Here is a 19954-nt window from a genome sequence, read left to right as displayed (position 1 = left end):
TGCTAAACATCATTAATCATCAGGGAAAAGCAAATTAAAACCACAAAGAGATATCCTCACACCTGTTAGGATGGTCATTAACAAAAAGACAAAAGAAGAGTTGGTGAGGATGAAGAGAAAAGGGAACCCCCTTGTACGCTGTTGGTGTGAATGTAAATTAGTAGTTATTGTGGAAAACAGCACTGAGGTTCCTCAAAAAACCAAAAATAGAACTACCATATGATTTGGAGATTCCACTTCTGGGTATATATCCAAAGGAAATGAAATCTGCACTCCCATGTTCACTGCAGCATTATTCATAATACCCAAGCTATGGAGTCGATCTAAATGTCATCAGTGGATAAATGGATAAATAATATATGGTATATATAATTAAAGGCATACTATTCAGCCTTAGAGGAGATCCTGTCACTCGAGATAATATGGACGAACCTGGAGAACATTATGCTAAGTGAAATAAGCCAGGCGTAGAAAGACAAATACTGCATGTCTCACTTATTTGTGGAATCTAAAAAAGTCAAATTCATAGAAGCAGAGAGTAGAATGGTGGTTACCAGGGGCTGGGGAGACAAAACTTGGGGGATTGTGAAGATGTTGGTTTTTACTTTATGATTATTGTTATTTTTTTAGATGGAGTTTTGTTCTTGTTGCTCGGGCTGGAGTGCAATGCTGCGATCTCAGCTCACTGCAACCTCTGCCTCCCAGGTTCAAGCGATTCTTCTGCCTCAGCCTCCCGAGTAGCTGGGATTACAGGTGCATGCCACCACACCTGGCTAATGTTTTGTAATTTTTAGTAGAGATGGGGCTTCACCATGTGATCCACCTGCCTCAACCTCCCAAAGTGCTGGGATTACAGGTATGAGCCACTGTGCCCAGCCTGAGATGTTGATTAAAGGATGCAAAATTTCAGTTAGACAGGAAGAATAAATTCAGGAAATTTATTGTACAACATAGTGACCACAGTTAATAATCATGTATACTTGAAAATTGCTGAGACAGTAGATTTTAAATGTTCTCACACAAAAATATGTGGAGTAATGCATATGTTAATTAGCTTGATTTAGCCATTTCACAATGTTTACGTATATCAAAACATGTTGTACACCATAAATATATTGGTTTTTTATTTGTTAATTTAAAAATAAAAAAGATCAGCCTTAAATAAAAGTACTCTGATATTCTAAAATTAAAGACTGTTTGTATTTTGAGAGATATAAACTGGCAAACCAAAAATAAAGAAATCCAAATACTAGTAAAACAAGGGAAAATATGCTCAACCTTCCTTAGTTCTTTTTTCCTACTTTCTTCCCTTCCTTATCCTCTCCCTATCTCCTACCCTTCCTCCTCTCCTCTTTCCTTTCTCCTTCCCTTCTTTCAGTCTTGGAGCTAATATTTAAAAATGCTAACAATTATTAATACACATTAATAGCAATACGTATCTTGTTCTTGTACTTTATGTATATTTACATATCTTTAGAAATGGAGAAATAAAAAGGAAAATGTTATTACCTGTGCCTCCTTTACAGTGAATCGCTACGATGTTTTCAAGATCTTGAGCCATCCACTCATTTACTTCCTTGGTGAAAACCACCATCTGACTGATTTCAAGTTTAAGATTTTTAGTTAAAATATTTCAAAAAATCAAGCCCAATATATTTAGCCCTCTTCTGATAGTCAATTTAGCATAAAACTTACTGTAGAGTGGGGACATTATGATCATCGATCATGATTCTAACAACCCTATTATGGAAGTGCTTAGGATCATAAGCTCTTTCACCTAAAATAAATAACATGTATGTCATATCTCTATAGGGAATAACATGATAAATGAGGAAGTTATGAATAAGTTAACATATCTTATTAGAATTCCTTATCTATCTTCAAAAAGAGCTTTCCAAGTTGCTCCTGCCACTCTAAAATAAACGCAAGCGTTTCAAAAATGTAAGGATGGTAGTGGTTTATCCATCTCATATAACCTAAACTCAACTTATTTTTGTTTAATAGGTATAATTTTTAACTTTCTAGCAGACTATTCATTATATTATTTCAGGGTAGTTAGAAACCACACGAGGCAAATGTAGCTGACCAGAATGTTTGCCCCCTGAAAATGTCTATTGAGTATACAGGTAGAGGAAAAAATCAAGAGAGACAGGGTATTAAACTGGGTTACAACCTATTTTCTACAGTTTTTTGCTTTTTTCCCATCTAGACCCTTGCTCTCATCACATGCCACTGCTGATGGGTCAGAAGACTCATTTGTTAAATTGTCTATGTCCTCATAATGCAATCTGGCAAGAAAAACAGAAAGATTTTCCTAAACCTAATATCGCTAGAACAGATCTTCCCTAAAATGGTTTGCTTCCACTGCAGCCTCATTGGTCCTGCCAAAGCCACATCCTTCATATGGTACTTTGTGCTGCTGGGCTAACTCCTTCTACTAAATGGGGCCAGTCCAAGATGGGGATTTTTAAATTCATTCCTTGCCACTACCAAATACTTATGATTAAATGCAATCTAAAAAACAAAATCATCTTCTTACGTGCAGTAATCTGTTTTCTATCTACAGTAGCAAAATATAGAGTAATGTACATACTGCATAGATTGTAGACTCGATAGTGGTTTCAGTGTTTCTTATCTAGAAACCGCACAACTTCCTAAAAAAGACAAACGCATATCTTACATATTTACATGGCACCAACATAAGCTATTTCCTAGGGGGAACCTAAAATGGTTATTACTTTTATTAATTTATCTCTCACTAGCATCTTCTAGGGGAGATTCAGGGAATAAGAGGGTATGCAAATTTCAAGTTCTAATCCACTGTGATTTTTCAAATAGTCCACAAGTATGTTTGCCTACTCAGATGAGTCTCTATTGTAAATACACACTGTTTAAAGCTATCAGATAAGTAAATTAGCTGGTTAACTAACTTTAAGTAATTTGTTCTAAATCATTAATTCACAGTTAATATGGTTCTTGTTTAAATCTAATTCATATTCGTTCTTATTTAAATTTAATTCTGAATAGATACATCTTTAGAGTGATCTGCATATTACAGTCTATCTAAGCACCATGTAAACAAATAAATGCAAAAAGTATATAGTATGATTGTGTGTATGTGTGATAGAAAAAGATAAACATATCAAATTTTAAATAACTGGTAACAATATGGAGACTTTTTTGGCTCATTTGTTCTCTTTATTTTTTTAAATGAAGATATATGTGTACCTATAAGTGTGTGTGTATATATATATATGTATATATGTATAACCTTTAAAATGAAAAACAAATAGTAGTTATAATTTAAAATACAATCAATACCACTATATGAATCCAACTTTCAGTAAATACATCTTTCTGAAACATACACACACATACGTATATATCTCTGTGCAACAACAAAAATGACACAAAATTTTAAAACTGATTAGTATGGTACCCTCAGAGCAATGTTTACTGGCTTAATATTGAGAAAAATAAAATGAAGGTATCAAAGTCATCCATTTATTAAACTGGCTATCTCTGTTAAGAGGAAATAATAAGTCAAAAAGATGAACACTCTGAATCTGCATAGTGGGGGAGGCAAGGATAAATAGTTTTATATACTTCAGGTGTATCCTCCCCCCAGGTGATGGCTTTGTTCTTATCAATCTCTATGTTAAGATAATCCAATGGCCTGACCTGTCTTCCACCTGAAGAGACCATGGAGATTAGGCTCAGTCTTGTGCTTGCTTCCCTTTTCCACGGTGTGGCACTGGGCACACTTCTGAACAAAAATTTTCTTGCCTTTCTCAGCATCACCCATATTTAATTCTCTCTTTCATCACTGGCACTACAAAGGTTCCCGCTCAGAAGCCAGATGTCCCGCTCTATGTACCATATTTTCTTTATCTAATCTATCATCGACTGGCATTTAGGTTGATTCCATGTCTTTGCTCTTGTGAATACTGCTGCAATGAACATATGTGTGCATGCATGTATTTTTATAAGACAATGATTTATATTCCTTTGGGTATATACCCCATAATGGGATTGCTGGGTCTGATGGTATTTCTGCCTCTAGGTCTTTGAGGAATTGCCACACTGTCTTCCACATGGCTTGAACTAATTTACACACCCACCAACAGCATTTCTTTTTCTCTGCAACCTTCCCAGCATCTGTTATTTTTTGGCTTTTTAATAGTAGCCATTGTGACTGGCATGAGATGGTATCTCATTGTGGTTTTGTTTGCATTTCTTTAATGATCAGTGATGTTGAGTTTTTTTTTCATATTTTTGTTGACTGCATGCATGTCTCTTTTGGGAAGTGTCTGTTCAGATCCTCTGCCCACTTTTTAATGGGGTTGTGTTTTTCTTGTAAATTTAGGTTCCTCATAGACTCTGAAGGAGATATTACCAGTGAAGCCTGAGAAACAGCAAAGATGGCAGCCAGCTCCTTCCTTTGGAAGCTCCATCCCAGGGGGATACTGACCTGTAGCCAGCCCGCACATACCTGCAAGAGGTGGCTGGAGACCCCTGTTGGGCATTCTCACCCAGTCAGGAGGCATGGGATCAGGGACCCATCCAAAAAAGCAGTCTGGCTGCTTTGGGGTAGAGCAGGTGTGCTGCACTGTGAGGGATCCTTCCTCCTCCGGACCACCTGTATTCTCCAAAGCCAGCAGGTTGGAGTGGCTGAGTTGACCAAACTGCAGAGGTGGCAGCTGCCCCTCCCACCAGGAGCTCCATTTCAGGGAGAGATCAAAGCTCTGTCCATAGAACTGTTGCTGGAGTGGTTAAAGCCCCTACAGGGATTCCTGCCCAGTGAAGAGGAATGGATTGGGGTCCTGCTTAAAGAGGCAGTCTGGTCATGATCTGGCAAGCCATCTGTGCTGTGTCGTGGGGAACTCTTCCTTGTCCCGACTGTCTGTATTCTCCATAGCTGGCAGGCTGGAGTGGCTGAGTCTATGAACCACAGTGATGCTGGCTGCCTCTCCCCACCTCCCCGGGAACTCAGACCCATCTGAGGTGGATTCCAACCTGCTGCTGTTGGCAGGCTAGGATTCCAAGCCAGTAGGTCTTAACTTGTGAGGTGTCAAGGAAATGGGGCCTGCAGAATGATGCTGCCTGGCTCCCTGGATTCAGCCCCCTTCCCAGAGATACGTATGGACAGATTTCCCACTGTGCTGAAGATCCCCGGGGCTAAAGTGTGTAAAACTCCTGGGTTTCTGTGTGTGCCTGAGCAGCTGATGTGCCCAGACTCCATACAGGTCTGTGTATCAGACCCACAGCCCTGGTGGCATGGGCTCACAAGGGGATCTCTTGATCCACGGCTTGCAAAGATCCATGAGAGAAACACGGTTTCCCGGGCAGGACTGCACACTCACTCACTGCTTCCCTTGGCTGGGAGTGGGGGTTCCTTTGGCTCCATGCCGCCCCCGGCTGGGCCGTCGCACCCCCTGCCTGCTTGTCTTCATTCTCCATTGGTCAACCTGTTCATCCAGTCAGTCCCAATGTGAGAACCTGGTTATCTCAGTTGAAGGTGCTGAATTCCCTCGCCCCTTTTCATTCTTCGTGAGCACTGCAGACTGCAGCTGCTTCTAATTGGCCATCTTGCATCACTCTAAACATTTCTTTTTTAGCCGTAGTTCTTAATTCCTATAGCCCTTGGTTTATCACTAGTTTCTTGATAAAACAATCCGTCCACGTTCTCTAGTCATGGGATGATGACTCAGGCCAGGTATCCAGGACATTTTCTGGGAAGTAGCTGAACTTGCAGCCCTGTCCTGTTCAGAACTGAGCTAACACACTGCAGAGAGGTACTCCTTCCACCTCTCGGCAACTGATAGCAGCCCTAGATAGTTAGACTTTTATTGAGGTATAAGTATTGTAAATTACATAAAATTAAACAATGATCCTTTCAAGCTGGCATTTCACAGTAAACAGCATTATACGTTTGAAATTAATTTAGTCATCCACAGAGCCTAAAGCAATATGCCCCGACTATAATTTAGGATCTCAACCTAAGAAAACACATTTTGGGTTATGGCATCCCCATCTTTCTTCCCTATGGTAGACTATCAAAAACGGCCACAATTCTTTATAATTCCTTCCATCAAGAGCTGGAGTTTATTTTCTACTCCTTGAATCCAGACTGGTAGTGTAATTTGCATTGTCCAATAAAATGGGGTAGAATTAATATATAATTTTGAGCCTGGGCCTGAAGAGGATTTGCATTGTTTTGTTGCCGCTCCTCAGACTCTTGCCTCTGCCATCATGTGAACAGGTCTGAAGTAGCCTACTGGAGAACGAGAGACCACATGGGGCCATTCAGCCAAGTCAGGTAATATTCTTTCCTTTCATTTAAAAAATCTGTTTCCTTCATTCTTTAAAAATATTTTTAATTGACACATAATACTTGTTCATATTTATAAGATAGAGAGGGATATCTCAATACTTGTATACAATGTGTAATGATCAAATCAGGATAATCAGCATATCTATCACCTCAAATATTTATCATTCTTTGTGTTGGGAACACTTAACATCCTCTCTATTTAAAAATATACAATAAATTATTGTTAACTGTAGTCACCCTACAGCACTACAGAACACCAGAACTTATTCCTATCTGTAAGCTGAAATCTGATATTTCTTTGTTGATTTTCTGTCTAGATGATCTGTCCAGTGGTTAAGAGTGGGGTGCTAAAGGCCCCAACTGTTACTGCATTGGAGTCTATCTTTCCCTTTAGACCTAAAAATATTTGCCTTGTTTATCTGAGTGCTCTAGTGTAGGGTACATACATATTTACTATTATTCTATCTTATTGCTAAGTTGATGTCTTTATTATTATAAAATGACCTTCTTTGTCTCTTCATACAGTTTGACTTAAAGTCTGTTTTTATCTGATAAGTATGGCTACCTCTGCTCGCTTTTGTTTTCTGTTTGCCTGGAATATATTATTCTATCCCTTCACTTCCAGTCTGTATGATCCTTTACAGGTGAAGTTAGTTTCTTGTAGGCAGCATACAGTTTGGCCTTTTTTTTTTTTTTTTTTTTTAAATCTTGGCAGCCAACTCTGTATCTTTTAATTGGGAATTTGATCTGTTTACATTACATTCAAGGTTACTATTAATAGATTAGGTTTTATCCTGTCATTTTGTTCATTTTTTTCTGGTTGTTTTGTATATCCTTTGTTCTTTTCTTCACCTTTTTTTTTTTAATCTTTGTGGTTTGGTCACTTTCTGTAGTGACAAAGTTTGATTCCTTTCTCTTTTTCATGTGTATATCTGCACTACAGGTGAGTTTTACACGTTTGTGTGTTTTGACAATGGTAATCATCCTCTTGCTTCCAGATGTAGAACCACCTTAAGCAGTCCTTGTAAGGTCAGTCTAGTGGGAATGAATTCCTTCAGTTTTTGCTTGTATAGGAAATACTTTATTCCTCCCTCATTTCTAGGGTATAGCTCTACTAGGTATAGTATTCTTGGTTGACAGTTGTTTTTTCTTTTTTTCCTTCAGTACTTTGAATATATCATCCCATCTTATTGTCTACTGACCTGTAAAGTTTCCACTGGGAAATCCACTGCTAATCAAATGGAGTTTCCCTTATATGTGACTTGATGCTTTTTTCTTGCTGTTTTTAACATTTCCTTTTTTTTTTTTTTTTTTTTTTTTGGATACAGTCTTGCTCTGTCACCCAGGCAGTAGTGCAGTGGTGTGATCTTGGCCCACTGCAACCTCCACCTCTTGGGTTTAAGCAATTCTCGTGATTCAGCCTCCCAAGTAACTGGAACTACAGGTTCACACCACCACACCCAGGTAATTTTTTTGTATTATTAGTAGAAATGCGGTTTCTTCATGTTGGCCATGCTCACCTTGAACTCCTGGCCTCAAGTGATCCACCGGCCTCAGCCTCCCAAAGTGCTGGGATTACAGGTGTGAGACACCGCACCTGATGAATATTCCCTCTTTTTGACTTTTGACTACTATGCACCTCAGAGAAGACCTTTTTGGGTTGAATCTATTTGAGAACCTTTGAGCTTCCTAGATTTTGGCCATATCTCTCCCACGTCTGTTTTTAAAGCTCTTTATTGTTTTTTTTTTTTTTTTTGAGACAGGGTATCACTGTGCCACCCAGGCTGGAGTGCAGTGGCACAATCTTGGCTCACTGCAACCTCCACCTCCTGGATTCAAGCTATTCTTGTGTCTCAGCCTCCCAAGTAGCTTGGATGGCAGGCATGCACCACCAAACCCAACTAATTTTTATATTTTTTAGAGACAGGATTTCGCCATGTTAATCAGGCTTGTCTTGAACTGCTGGCCTCAAGTGATCCACTGTCTTGGCCTCCCAAAGTGCTGGGATAACAGGTGTGAACCACTTCACCTGGACTCTTGATTGTATTTTTATTTTATTCCTTAAATTCTTCAGCTCCACAATCTCTGTCTGGTTTTTAATGATATATATATCCTTGTTGAATTTCTCATAAGATCATAAATTGTTTTTCTAATTTCATTGATTTGTCTATCTGTATTCTCTGTATCTCATAGTTTCCTTAAGATCATTATTTTGAATTCCTTCTTAGCCATTTGATATACTCTTTAAATTTAGGGTCTGTTAATGGGGAATTATGGTGTTTCTTTGGATGTGTAATGTTTCCTTGCTTTTCACGTTTCTTGTGGCCCTAAACTGATTTTTGCACATCTGGGGGAACAGTTGCCTCTTCCAATGTTAGGGAGTTTTCACAGAGAAATACTTTTTCCAATAGTTGTCTCCTATAGTGTTCATTGGGTAGGGTGCTTTGACTTTGGATCTGGGTGGGTGCAGTAATATAGTCTTCAGGTGACTTTTTTGGCTGTAATCAGCATTCAGTGGTGTCTGTGAGTGCCTCAGTGGCCTGATGGTGAGTGTTTGTGGAGACAGTGGTATGGCTTTTCTTGGTGTGAGAGCCATCATTCAGATTAGTTCTCAGGCCTTAGGCATATGCATGCTAGCTGCAGTGGCTTTGCTAGTTGTGGGGTACTGCCAACAGCAGGGCAAGCACCAGTCAGGCCAGTCCTCAGTGCCTTAGAAGTGCATGCGGCAAATGGTGGCTCTGCTGGTGAAGGGGGTGGGGCTGTTGGCAGCAGTGGGTGCCAGATGGGATGGGCCTTGGGCCTTGGGGGGTGCATTTAGCATGCAGTGGCTCTGTCAGTCGAGGGTAGCCAAGTCATTTTAGACTAGCCAGTCCTCAGATGACCCAGTAGCTGCCCACAGATACATGAATGAGCTTAGTTGAGACAGGAAATCCTTTCTGCAAGCACCTAAATTGGACAGTTAAGCCCATACCAAATTCACAAACCACAGTATCATGAGCCAAATAAATAGCTGCTGTTATAAGCCAGTAAGTTTTGGGGTGGTTTGTAACCACTGGCACAACTGTAACTGGTATCAATCCATTATGATTTTTTTCCTTGAAAGAGTACATTTTTAAAAGAATACTGCCATATCTGGGTCAGTATTAAACTTATGACTACACAGTCTACATTCACCAAGAAATGAGTATTTGTCAGATAAAGACCCTTACCTCGATTGGATTTCTATAGAAAGACTGCCTTCCAGAAGATGGAAATGACATAGCAATAATACGTTCTAAAAGTCAAAATCGTCACTATTACAAACATTATTATAGATTTCATATAACATACAAAAAAATTAACTTATACATGATCAGACTCCATTTTCACAGAAAAAAACCTTTTAAGATTGAGGTTGACAGAAAAGAGCTAATACTCAGGATAATCAAATAACAAATTATACAACACAATGACCATTAAACTGCCATGGAGTTCTTAAGTCTCCACTAGTTCTAACTGTATGCCATGTATTTATGATGGCCTCAGTCTGAAGTTCCCCCTGTTCTTCGAATTTATTTCTTATCTTAAATACCACAGAAAATCCAAGATTTCTGGGCACCAGTGATGGTGGGAACTCCCAAGGTGCTTTGCAGCCCTCTGACTCAGAAAACCTGAGATCTACAAAGCACTGACCTCATTCTCTGGGATTCTAGGATAAGAAGAGGTCTCTGTGGGATCCTTGGGACTCAGAAATAACTACTAGAGGTTAATAAATTGAAACTCAAATGGAGTCAGCTGAAAATCCATTCAAGTTCCTATGCTGCAACTGAGTAGTCCTGAATTGAGAAGACATGCAGATCTTCCATTGCCAGGGCTAAACCACAAATATGTCACACTATCACAGTAGCATATATCCTCATGAATAAAGAATATTTTGAATGAATGTGTCTTAGATGAGGCAAAAAAAAATACATTTACAAGAAAAAGTGAAGTAATACAAGTAAATCAACGGTTAAGTGTCACAAACCTGTAACGTAAGTGAGGTCTAGGTCAAATCCATCCCTTGTGTATCGCCTTTTGTTTTCTGAAACCTGACAGTTTAAAATCATCATTAGTTTGTGAAACACTCATCAACATAAAAATAAAAAACATTATATAGTATAGATATCAACCCTTGTCAATGGGTCCCAAAACACAAAATATTTTTGCGAATCATAAGCATGTTTTGCCCACTTACCCGCCTTCTTAACAGCTTTTCAAGTTGTCTTTTTTGATGAAACAGATGAAAAATTCTTAACAGAATAATAAGTCGTAGAAGTCGAAGTAAATGTGTCCATCTAAGAATAAATTTAAAAGATCCATTTTTGCTTCAGAAACAGAATTTTATCAATATAAACTATGTCTAGAGCAGCAGTTGTTAACCAGAGGCAATTTTCCCTCCTCTCCCCAATTACCTACCTGGGGGATATTTGGCAATGTCTGGAGGCATTTAGGTTTTCACCACTGGCGTGCGTGCGTGTGTGTGTCTGTGTGTTACTTACATCTAGTGAATAGAGGCCAGGAATTTTGCTAAACACCCTACAATTAATATAACTACTCACCACCCTCTTATGACAATGATCTGGCCCAAAATGTCAGCAATGCTGAGGCTGAGAAATTCTGGTCTAGAGAAATAGTGATACAATAGACTCTTAGCATCTGTAAATTTAATTTTGGGATTTAAGACTAGCATTTTCAATTTTTCCACATCAAAACAAATCGATTATTCTTGTTCATCTTTGTTATTCCCATGAGTAACAGATGTTCACTACAGCTGCTACTACACATCAGGGAGGCAACAGATTGAGATACTTCTGAAGTGTGCTAGCTGGAATCTCCCCTACCATCAGAACCACCAAAGCAGAGAACTGATGGTCTGGACTGGTGCTTCTCTGATTTGGGCACACATCAATAAGAGCCACCTGGAAAAGCTTGTTAAGCTGCAGATTTCTGGGTCCCAGAGATACTGATTCAGTGGGTCCAGGGTGGGGCCTAAGGTATTTTTCTTCTTATATTTCTAGCAAGCTGTCAAGTGATGCTGACGTTTCTAGTCAGAGGACCACATTGGCTGAGGTTATTTTCAAATAACTCCAAAAGCCTATCACTTAACATGCTTTTAGTTAGGGCCTGAGCTGTAGTCCAGGGAAGCTAGGGTACAAAAAGAAACCAGCTATTTGACCCATGAACAAGCTTAGGAAGCCACCATCTACATCCCAGTATACATTTGCTCTTTCATTTTCCTCATTGTCACAGTAAAAAAAGAGTCACCAGGGCTTCATATACTCTTCAGTTTCCCAATCCCTAACACTTCTAACTTTGCCTAAGCTTTCTTTGTTTCTACCACAACTATACTGCAAAACTCTACTATTGTGTTGCCACGTGTCATCTCCTAGTTTCTGTTCTGTTTGCTATTTTTTAGAAACTCATGATTGAAGTCACTCTAATTTTGCGTATGCTCAAATAAATTCCCTCTTGGCTGTAGGAAAAATCCAGACAGAACATTATGTGTAAGGGATTTGTAGTTGAAGCAGAGAGGGGAATTGTTTTCAATATAAATTTTTTTGATATAGCAGATATTAAACTGATAATAATATTATACTTGATCTTAGCCAAAAGGCCAAAAAATGATACAAATGGGAATTTGACGAGAACTTCAAAATGTAGAGAAGTTAAAGTTAGTACAAGAGTAAAAGTCCTTCTTTGGGGTACTGCATCTTCTTTATTCCATTAATGGTACTTAGCCTGTATACTCTTCACCGGTCCCTAAATATCACAATCTTTTAGTTTCAAAGTATGTGGGAATTTACCTAAACATTTCATTTTAAAGCAATGTATTTGGTATAGAATGAGAACATTTGAAGTTGAAAAGATTATATAGAATAAAAGGCACAGAAAATGCTAAAATTAATGAAAAACTTTAAGAGAGGTAAGTCTTATGTTTCATACCTGGGAATATTCCTAAGCAACTTAATGTCAAAAAAAATGTAAACGACATCAACCAGCAGAAGAATCACAATAATGGCAGTATCTAAAATGTTAAATAAGTCAGAAAAACACTGCTGTCTCCTGTAATATAAAACAAAAAAATAAGTTCATTCCCCCCTGCAAGAAGAGATAGGAATATTTAAAGACCACAAACTATTGACTCATCCCCATTAAGAATTCTACTATCAAGAATTATTTAAAATGTATTTTCTAGAGTAGACTAAGGGAAAAATATAACATTCATGGGAAGTTTTCAAACAATAAAATTATATTCATCATTTGACACTTATATGTGACTAAAACACCAACATGGCAATTCAAACATAATAAGAGATATAACTAAATGCGTAATAATCACCCTCATTGTGGACAATGGGGTATCTATCCCCTCAAGCATTTATCATTCATGTTACAAACAATCCAATTACACTCTTTCAGTCATTTAAAAATATACAATCAAGTTATTGTTGACTATGGTCAATCTGTTGTGCTATCAAATAGTAGGCGTTACTCATTCTATTTTTTTGTACCCATTAACCATCCCCACCTCCCCACCCCCAAGCCCCTACTACCATTCCCAGCCTCTGATGACCATCCGTCTACTCTCTAGGTCTATGAGTTCAATTTTTTTTTTGTTTTTTTTTTAGAGCTCCATAATAAGTGAGAACATGTGATGTTTATCCTTCTGTGCCTGGCTTATTTCACTTAACAAACATAGTGATCTCCAGTTCCATCCATGTTGTTCCAAATGACAGGATCTCTTTTTTTTTTTTTTTTTTTTTTTTTTGAGATGGAGTTTCACTCTTGTTGCCCAGGCTGGAGTGTAATGGCGTGATTTCGGCTCACTGCAACCTCCACCTCCTGGGTTAAAGCGATTCTCCTGCCTCAGCCTCACGAGTAGCTGGGATTACAGGCGCCCGGCACCACACCCAGCTAATTTTTGTATTTTTAGTAGAGATGGGGTTTCTCCATGTTGGTCAGGCTGGTCTCGAACTCCCGACTTCAGGTGATCTGCCCACCTCAGCCTCCCAAAGTGCTGGGATTAGAGGCATGAGCCAGTGCACTTGGCCAGGATCTTATTGTTTTTTATGGCTAAATAATACTCTCTTGTGTATATGTACTATATTTTCTTTACCCCTTCATCTGTTGATGGGCACTTAGGTTGCTTCCAAATCTTAGCCATTATGAACAGTGCTGCAACAAACAGGGAATGCAGATATCTCTTCTATATACTGATTTCCTTTTTTGTGGGTATCTACCCAGCAGTGGGATTGCTGGATCATATGGTAGTTCTATTTTTAGTTTTTTGAGTAACCTCCAAACTGTTCTCCAATTGGTTCCACTAATTTACATTTCCATGAACAGTGTATGAGGGTTCTCTTATCTTCACATCTTTGTCAGGATTTGTTATTGCCTGACTTTTGGATATAAACCATTTTAGCTGGGGTGAGATGATATCTCATGGTAGTTTTCTACACTGAGAATTTCTCTAATGATCAATCATGTCAAGCATCTCTTGATATGCCTGTTTACCATCTGTATGTTTTGAGAAATGCCTATTCAAATCTTATCCTCATTTAAAAAATTAGATTATTAGATTTTTTCCTAGAGAGTTGTTTGAGCTCCTTACATATTCTGGTTATTAATCCCTTTTCAGGTGGGTAGTTTGCAAGTATTTTCTCCCATTCTGTGGGCTGTCTCTTCACTTTGCTAATTGTTTCCTCTGCTATGAAGCAGTTTTTTAACTTGATGTGATCCCATTTGCCCATTTTTGCTTTGGTTGCCTGTGCTTGTCAGGTATAGCCCAAGTAATTTTTGCTCAGACCAATGTCCTGGAGATTCTTCCCAATGTTCTCTTGTAGTATAGTAGTTTCATTGAGGTCTTAGATTTAAGTCTTTAATTCATGTTGATTTGATTTTTGTATATGGTGAGAGGTAGGGGTCTAGGTGCATTCTTCTGTATGTGTATATCCAGTTTTCCCAGAACCATTTGTTGAAGAGATGTCTTTTGTTCAATGTATGTTCTTGGCACATTTATGAAAAATGAGTTCACTGTAAGTGTGTGTGGATTTGTTTCTGGGTTCTCTATTCTATTCCAGTGGTCTGTGTGTCTGTTTTTATGCCAGTGCCATGGTGTTTTCGTTATATAGTTCTGTAGTATAATTTGAAGTCAGGTAATGTGATTCCTCCAGCTTTGTTCTTTTTGCTTAGAATAGCTTTGGCTATTCTGGGTCTTTTGCGGCTCCATATAAATTTTAAGATTGTTTCTTCTATTTCTGTGAAGAATGTCATTCATATTTTGACAGGGAGTGCATTGAATCTGTAAATTGCTTTGGATAGTATGGACATTTTAACAATATTGATTCTTCCAATCCATGAACATGGAATCTCTTTCCATTTTTTGGTGTCCTCTTCAATTTCTTTCATCAGTGTTTTATCATTTTCATTATAAAGATCTTACACTTCTTTGGTTAGGTTAATTTCTAGGTATTTAATTTTATTTGTGGCTATTGTATATAGGACCACTTTTTAAATGTCCTTTCCAAATGGTTCACTGTTGACATATAGAAATGCTACTGATTTTTGTATATTGATTTTGTATCCTGCAACTTTACCGAATTTATCAATTCTAATAGTTTTTTTGGTGGAGTCTTTAGTATTTTCCAAATAAAATGTATCATCTGCAAACACAAGGATAATTTTACTTCTTCCATCCCAATTTGGATTTCTTTTTTTATTCCCTTTCTTTCTCTTCTATAATGGATCTAGCTAGGACTTCCGGTACTATGTTGAACAACGGTGGTAAAAGTGGGCATCCTCATTGTGTTCTAGATCGCAGAGAAAAGCTTTTCATTTTTTCCCCATTCAGTACGGTAATGACTGTGGGTCTGTCATATACGGTTTTTATTAAGTTGAGGTATGTTACTTCTATACCCAGTTTTTTTAGGGTGTTTACCATGAAGGGATGTTGAATTTTATCAAATGTTTTTTCAGCATCAACTGAAATGATCTTATGGTTTTTATCCTTTACTGTGTGGATATAATGTATCGCATTGATTGATTTACAAATGTTGAACCATCCTTGCATCCCAGAGACACATCCCACTTGTCATGATGAATGATCTTTCCCATATATTGTTGAATTCGGTTTTCTAGTATCTTGTTGAGGATTTTCGCATCAATATTTATCAGATATATTAGCATGTTTTTGGTTTTGGTTTTGGTTTTTGGGTTTTTTTGTTTTTATTTTTATTCTTTTTGAGACTGAATCTCACTCTGTCACCCAGGCTAGAGTGCAGTGGTGTGATCTCAGCTCACTGCAACCTCTGCCTCCCAGGTTCAAGTGATTCTCTGGCCTCGGCCTCATGAGTAGCTGAAATTACAGGTGCCCGGCACCACACCCAGCTAATTTTTGTATTTTTAGTAGAGACGGGGTTTCACCATATTAGCCAGGCTGGTCTCGAACTCCTGACCTCCAGTAAACCACCCGCCTCTGCCTCCCAAAGTGCTGGGATTATGGGAGTGAGCCACCACTTCCAGCCTACATGTGTCTTTATGGGAGAAGAGTGTTTCCTGTAGGCAACAGAGCAATGGGTTTTTTTATTTTATTTATTTTTGAGCTGGAGTCTTGCTCTGTCACCAGACTGGAGTGCAGTGGCACCATCTCGGCTCACTGCAACCTCTGCCTCCCGGGTTCAAGTGATTCTCCTGCCTCAGCCTCCTGAGTAGCTGGGACTACAGGTGTGCACCACCACACCCTGCTAATTTTTGTATTTTTAGTAGAGACAGGGTTTCACCACGTTTGCCAGGATGGTCTGTAGCTCTTGACCTCATGATCTGCCTGCCTTGGCCTCCCAAACTGCTGGGATTACAGGCGTGAGCCACCACACCTGGATGGGTCTTGTTCTTTCATCCATTCATCCACTCTATCTTTTGATTGAAAAGTTTAGTCCACTGACATTCAATGTTATTATTGATAAGTAAGGACTTACTCCTGCCATTTTGTTATTTGTTTTCTGGTTGTTTTGGGGTCTTCTCTTCCTTCTTTCCTTCCTGTCTTTCATTAGTGAAGGTAATTTTCTCTGGTGATATGATTTAGTTTCTTGTTTTTTATTTTTCGTGTATCCATTGTTATATTTTTTGGTTTGAGGTTACCATGAGGCTTGTAAATACTATCTTATAATCCATTATTTTAATCTTATAAGTTTTCATAAACAGGTAAAAAGAAAACTAATAAAAACTCTACAACTTAGTCTCCCTATTTTTTAACTTTTTGTTATTTCTATTTATATCTTATTATACCATCTATGTCTTGAAAAGTTGTAGTTAATATTTTTGATTGGCTCATAGTTTAGTCTCTCTACTTAGAGTAAGAGTAGTTTATACATCATAGTTACAGTGTTATAACATTCTGCATTTTTCCGTATACCTACTATTACCAGTGAGTTTTATACCTTCAGGTTGTTACTTATTGCTCATTAATGTCCTTATCTTTCTGATTGAAATACTCCCTTTAGCATTTCTTCTAGGACAGGTCTAGTGTTGACAAAATCCCTCAGCTTTTGTGTGGAAAAGTCTTTATTTCCCCTTCACTTTGAAGGATATTTTCACTGGATACACTGTTCTAGGGTAAATGTTTTTTTCCTTCAGCACTTTCAATATGTCATGCCACTCTCTCCTGGCCTGAAACGTTTCTACTAAAGAGTCTGCTGCCAGATATATTGTAGCGCCATTGTATATTATTGGTTTCTTTTCTCTTGCTGCTTTTAAGATCCTCTTTTTATCCTTGATCTTTGGGACTGTGATTATTAAATGCCTTGAGGTAGTCTTCTTTGAGTTACATCTGCTTCGTGTTTTATAACTTTCTTGTACTTGGATATTGATATCTTTCTGTAGGTTTGGGACGTTCTGTTACCATCCCTTTGAATAAACTTTCTACACTCCCCACCTCCTCTTTAAGGCCAATACCACTTATATTTGTCCTTTTGAGGCTATTTTCTAGATCCTGTAGGCAGGCGTCATTGTTTTTTATTCTTTCCTTTGTCTCCTCTATGTATTTTGAAATAGCCTGTCTTCAAGCTCATTAATTCTTTCTTCTGGTTTATCAGTTCTGCTATTAAAAGACTAATGCATTCTTCGGCATGCCAATTACATTTTTTGGCTCCAGAATTTCTGCTTGATTCTTTTAAATGATTTCAATCTCTTTGTTAAACTTATCTAATAGAATTATGAATTCCTTCTCTGTGTTATCTTGAATTTCTTTGAGTTTCCTTCCTCAACACAGCTATTTTGATTTCTTTGTCTGAAAGGTCACATATCTCTGTTTCTACAGGATTGGCCCCTGGTGTCTTATTTAGTTCATTTGGTGAGGTCATGTTTTCCTGGATAGTGTTGATGCTAGCAGATATTCTTTGGTGTCTGGGCATTGAAGAGTTAGGTATTGGTTGTAGTTTTCACTGTATTTATTGTAGTTTTCACTGTCAGGGCTTGCTTGTACCCATCTTTCTTGGGAAGGCTTTCCAGATATTTGAAAGAACTTGGATACTGTGATCTAATCTCTATCTGCTTTAGGGGGCACCCCAAGCCTCCTAAACTCTGGTTCTTGCAGACTCATAGTGGTACTGCCTTAATGGTCTTGGACAAGATCCAGGATAATTCTCTGCATTACCAAAAAGAGACTCTTGTTTTCTTCCCTTACTTTCTCCCAAACAAACAGAGTCTCTCTCTCTGTTCTGAGGTACCTAAAGCTTGGGGTTGAGTGACATAAGCACATCTGTGGCCACCACTACTGTGACTGCATTGGGTCAGACCTGAGGCCAGCACAGCACGGGGTCTTGCCCAAGACCTGCTGTAACCACTCCTTAGCTATTGCAGGAGTTTACTGAAGGCCCTGGGGCTCTACAGTCATCACATGGTAAAAACAGCCAGGCCTGTGTCCTTGCCTTCAGGATGGCAAGTTCTCCTAGCCTCCAGGTGGATCCACAGGTGCTGTCTGGGAATCAGGGCCTAGATCAAAAACTGTAAAAGTCTACCTAGTGTTTTATTGTGCTATGGCTGAGCTGTCACTCAAACCACAAGATGCAGTCCCTCCCACTCTTTCCACCCCTGTCCAAAGGCAGAGGAACATCAATCCATGGCCACCTCAAACACAGGACATGGGGGGGTACTGCCAGACTACCACCAATGTTCTCATAAGGCCCAAAGGCTCTTAAGTCAGTTTGTAGTGAATGCTCCTGTTAATTATTTTAAAATGCTTTTTTTTTTTTTTTTGAGATGGAGTCTCACCCTGTCACCCAGGCTAGAGTGCAATGGCATGATCTCAGCTCAGTGCAACTTCTGCCTCCCAGGTTCAAACGATTCTCCTGCCTCAGCCTCCCAAGCAGCTGGGATTACAGGCAACCACCACCACATCCAGCTAATTTTTGTACTTTTAGTAGAGACGGGGTTTCACCATGTTGGCCAGGATTGTCTCGAACTCCTGACCTTGGGATCCTCCCACCTCAGCCTCCGAAAGTGCTTCTTATAAAACTACAAAGTAGCTTAATGCATTATAAAAATAATCAAACGTACCCTTCTACAAATACTCGAAGAAGAACATCCATGAGAAAAAATAAGGCAATAGCTAGAGAAATAGAACGATACTCCAAAGGAATATAAAGTTTGCTGTCAGTGAAAATTAGGTCAGCAAGGACGAGAGTGACATCCAGTAAGACCAGGAAAACTCCAAATAGTCTAAAATAAACAAACAAATAAATAAATAAATGCAAAGATAAAGGGGCATTTGTCCCTGTAGCTATACTATATTTAAGCCACTGATCAGGTACCAAAATGTTATTATTTAGTATTAAGCTGTCCAGTGGCAGGAAAAACTGTAATGCCTTAGAATCTCAGAAAAATCACTGTTTTCACCCAATAGAAGCAGTTCTTAATAAACAAAATTCTCACCAAACCACTTCACAAGATATTATTGTGGCCTTTTACAGTAAACACACCAGGCCAACACCTCAAGAGAGAAAAGTAAAACTGAATTAAAATCACCTGTCTGTTTATAAACTCTTCTTAAAATTTGCGAATTTCATAAGAAGTTTATACCAATTTCTCATAAAAAATAAACCCTCATTAATCTAGATAATTCTAAAGAATTTATTAATAAAAACCAAATGAAAGCATGAGTAACATAAGCTCTTAAAAGACCAAGATTTTTCATCAGTGACATTTTCAACAAGCACATGATTTCATATTTATGGGTGCTTCTAGCAGAGTGATGGGCACATGAGTCTTGAACTCTAAAGTACCTCCTGCCACTTGCTGTTACATATTCTAAATACATTCTCCATAAATTGATTAGACTATTTGCCTAGTCTATGAAGGTGAATTCGTCTTTGAAGTACTTTTTTAAAAACTTGCAGCTCAAATTCAAATATTATTAATTCAAAAGGAAACAATTATATTGCATAAATCTATATCATAGTATGAAATCTTACTCTTATGTAGAGAAGAGTCTAAGTAAATTGTTTCCAAAATTAAAGAGTAATTCCTGATGTATACGGTACTAATAAAACACTTTATTAATAATTATAGAATTTTAACATTTGATTTTCATTAATGTTACTTTTG

The 19954-nt window shown here is 38.3% G+C and overlaps 1 protein-coding gene and 1 pseudogene across 1 annotated transcript in view; both read right to left on the bottom strand.

Moving 5' to 3' along the window:
* Window positions 1-1342: 1342 nt before the first annotated feature.
* The window catches only part of LOC134757319 (putative tyrosine-protein phosphatase TPTE), a 40061-nt gene continuing 21449 nt past the window's right edge, over window positions 1343-19954 (bottom strand). Inside the window, 8 exon segments of the mRNA XM_063699093.1 lie at window positions 1343-1598; window positions 1696-1777; window positions 2594-2654; window positions 9544-9608; window positions 10341-10404; window positions 10551-10650; window positions 12299-12418; window positions 18908-19069. Of these exon segments, the coding sequence (XP_063555163.1) occupies window positions 1454-1598; window positions 1696-1777; window positions 2594-2654; window positions 9544-9608; window positions 10341-10404; window positions 10551-10650; window positions 12299-12418; window positions 18908-19069 (799 nt within the window). The 3' untranslated portion in view covers window positions 1343-1453.
* Window positions 11885-11981, bottom strand: LOC134757364 (uncharacterized; annotated as a pseudogene).

This window comes from Gorilla gorilla, chromosome 16 (genome assembly GCF_029281585.2).
Source record: "Gorilla gorilla gorilla isolate KB3781 chromosome 16, NHGRI_mGorGor1-v2.1_pri, whole genome shotgun sequence".
Classification (NCBI taxonomy): Eukaryota; Metazoa; Chordata; class Mammalia; order Primates; family Hominidae; genus Gorilla; species Gorilla gorilla.
Note: the sequence above shows the minus strand (reverse complement) of the source record. Positions and strands in the feature narration are given on the sequence as shown.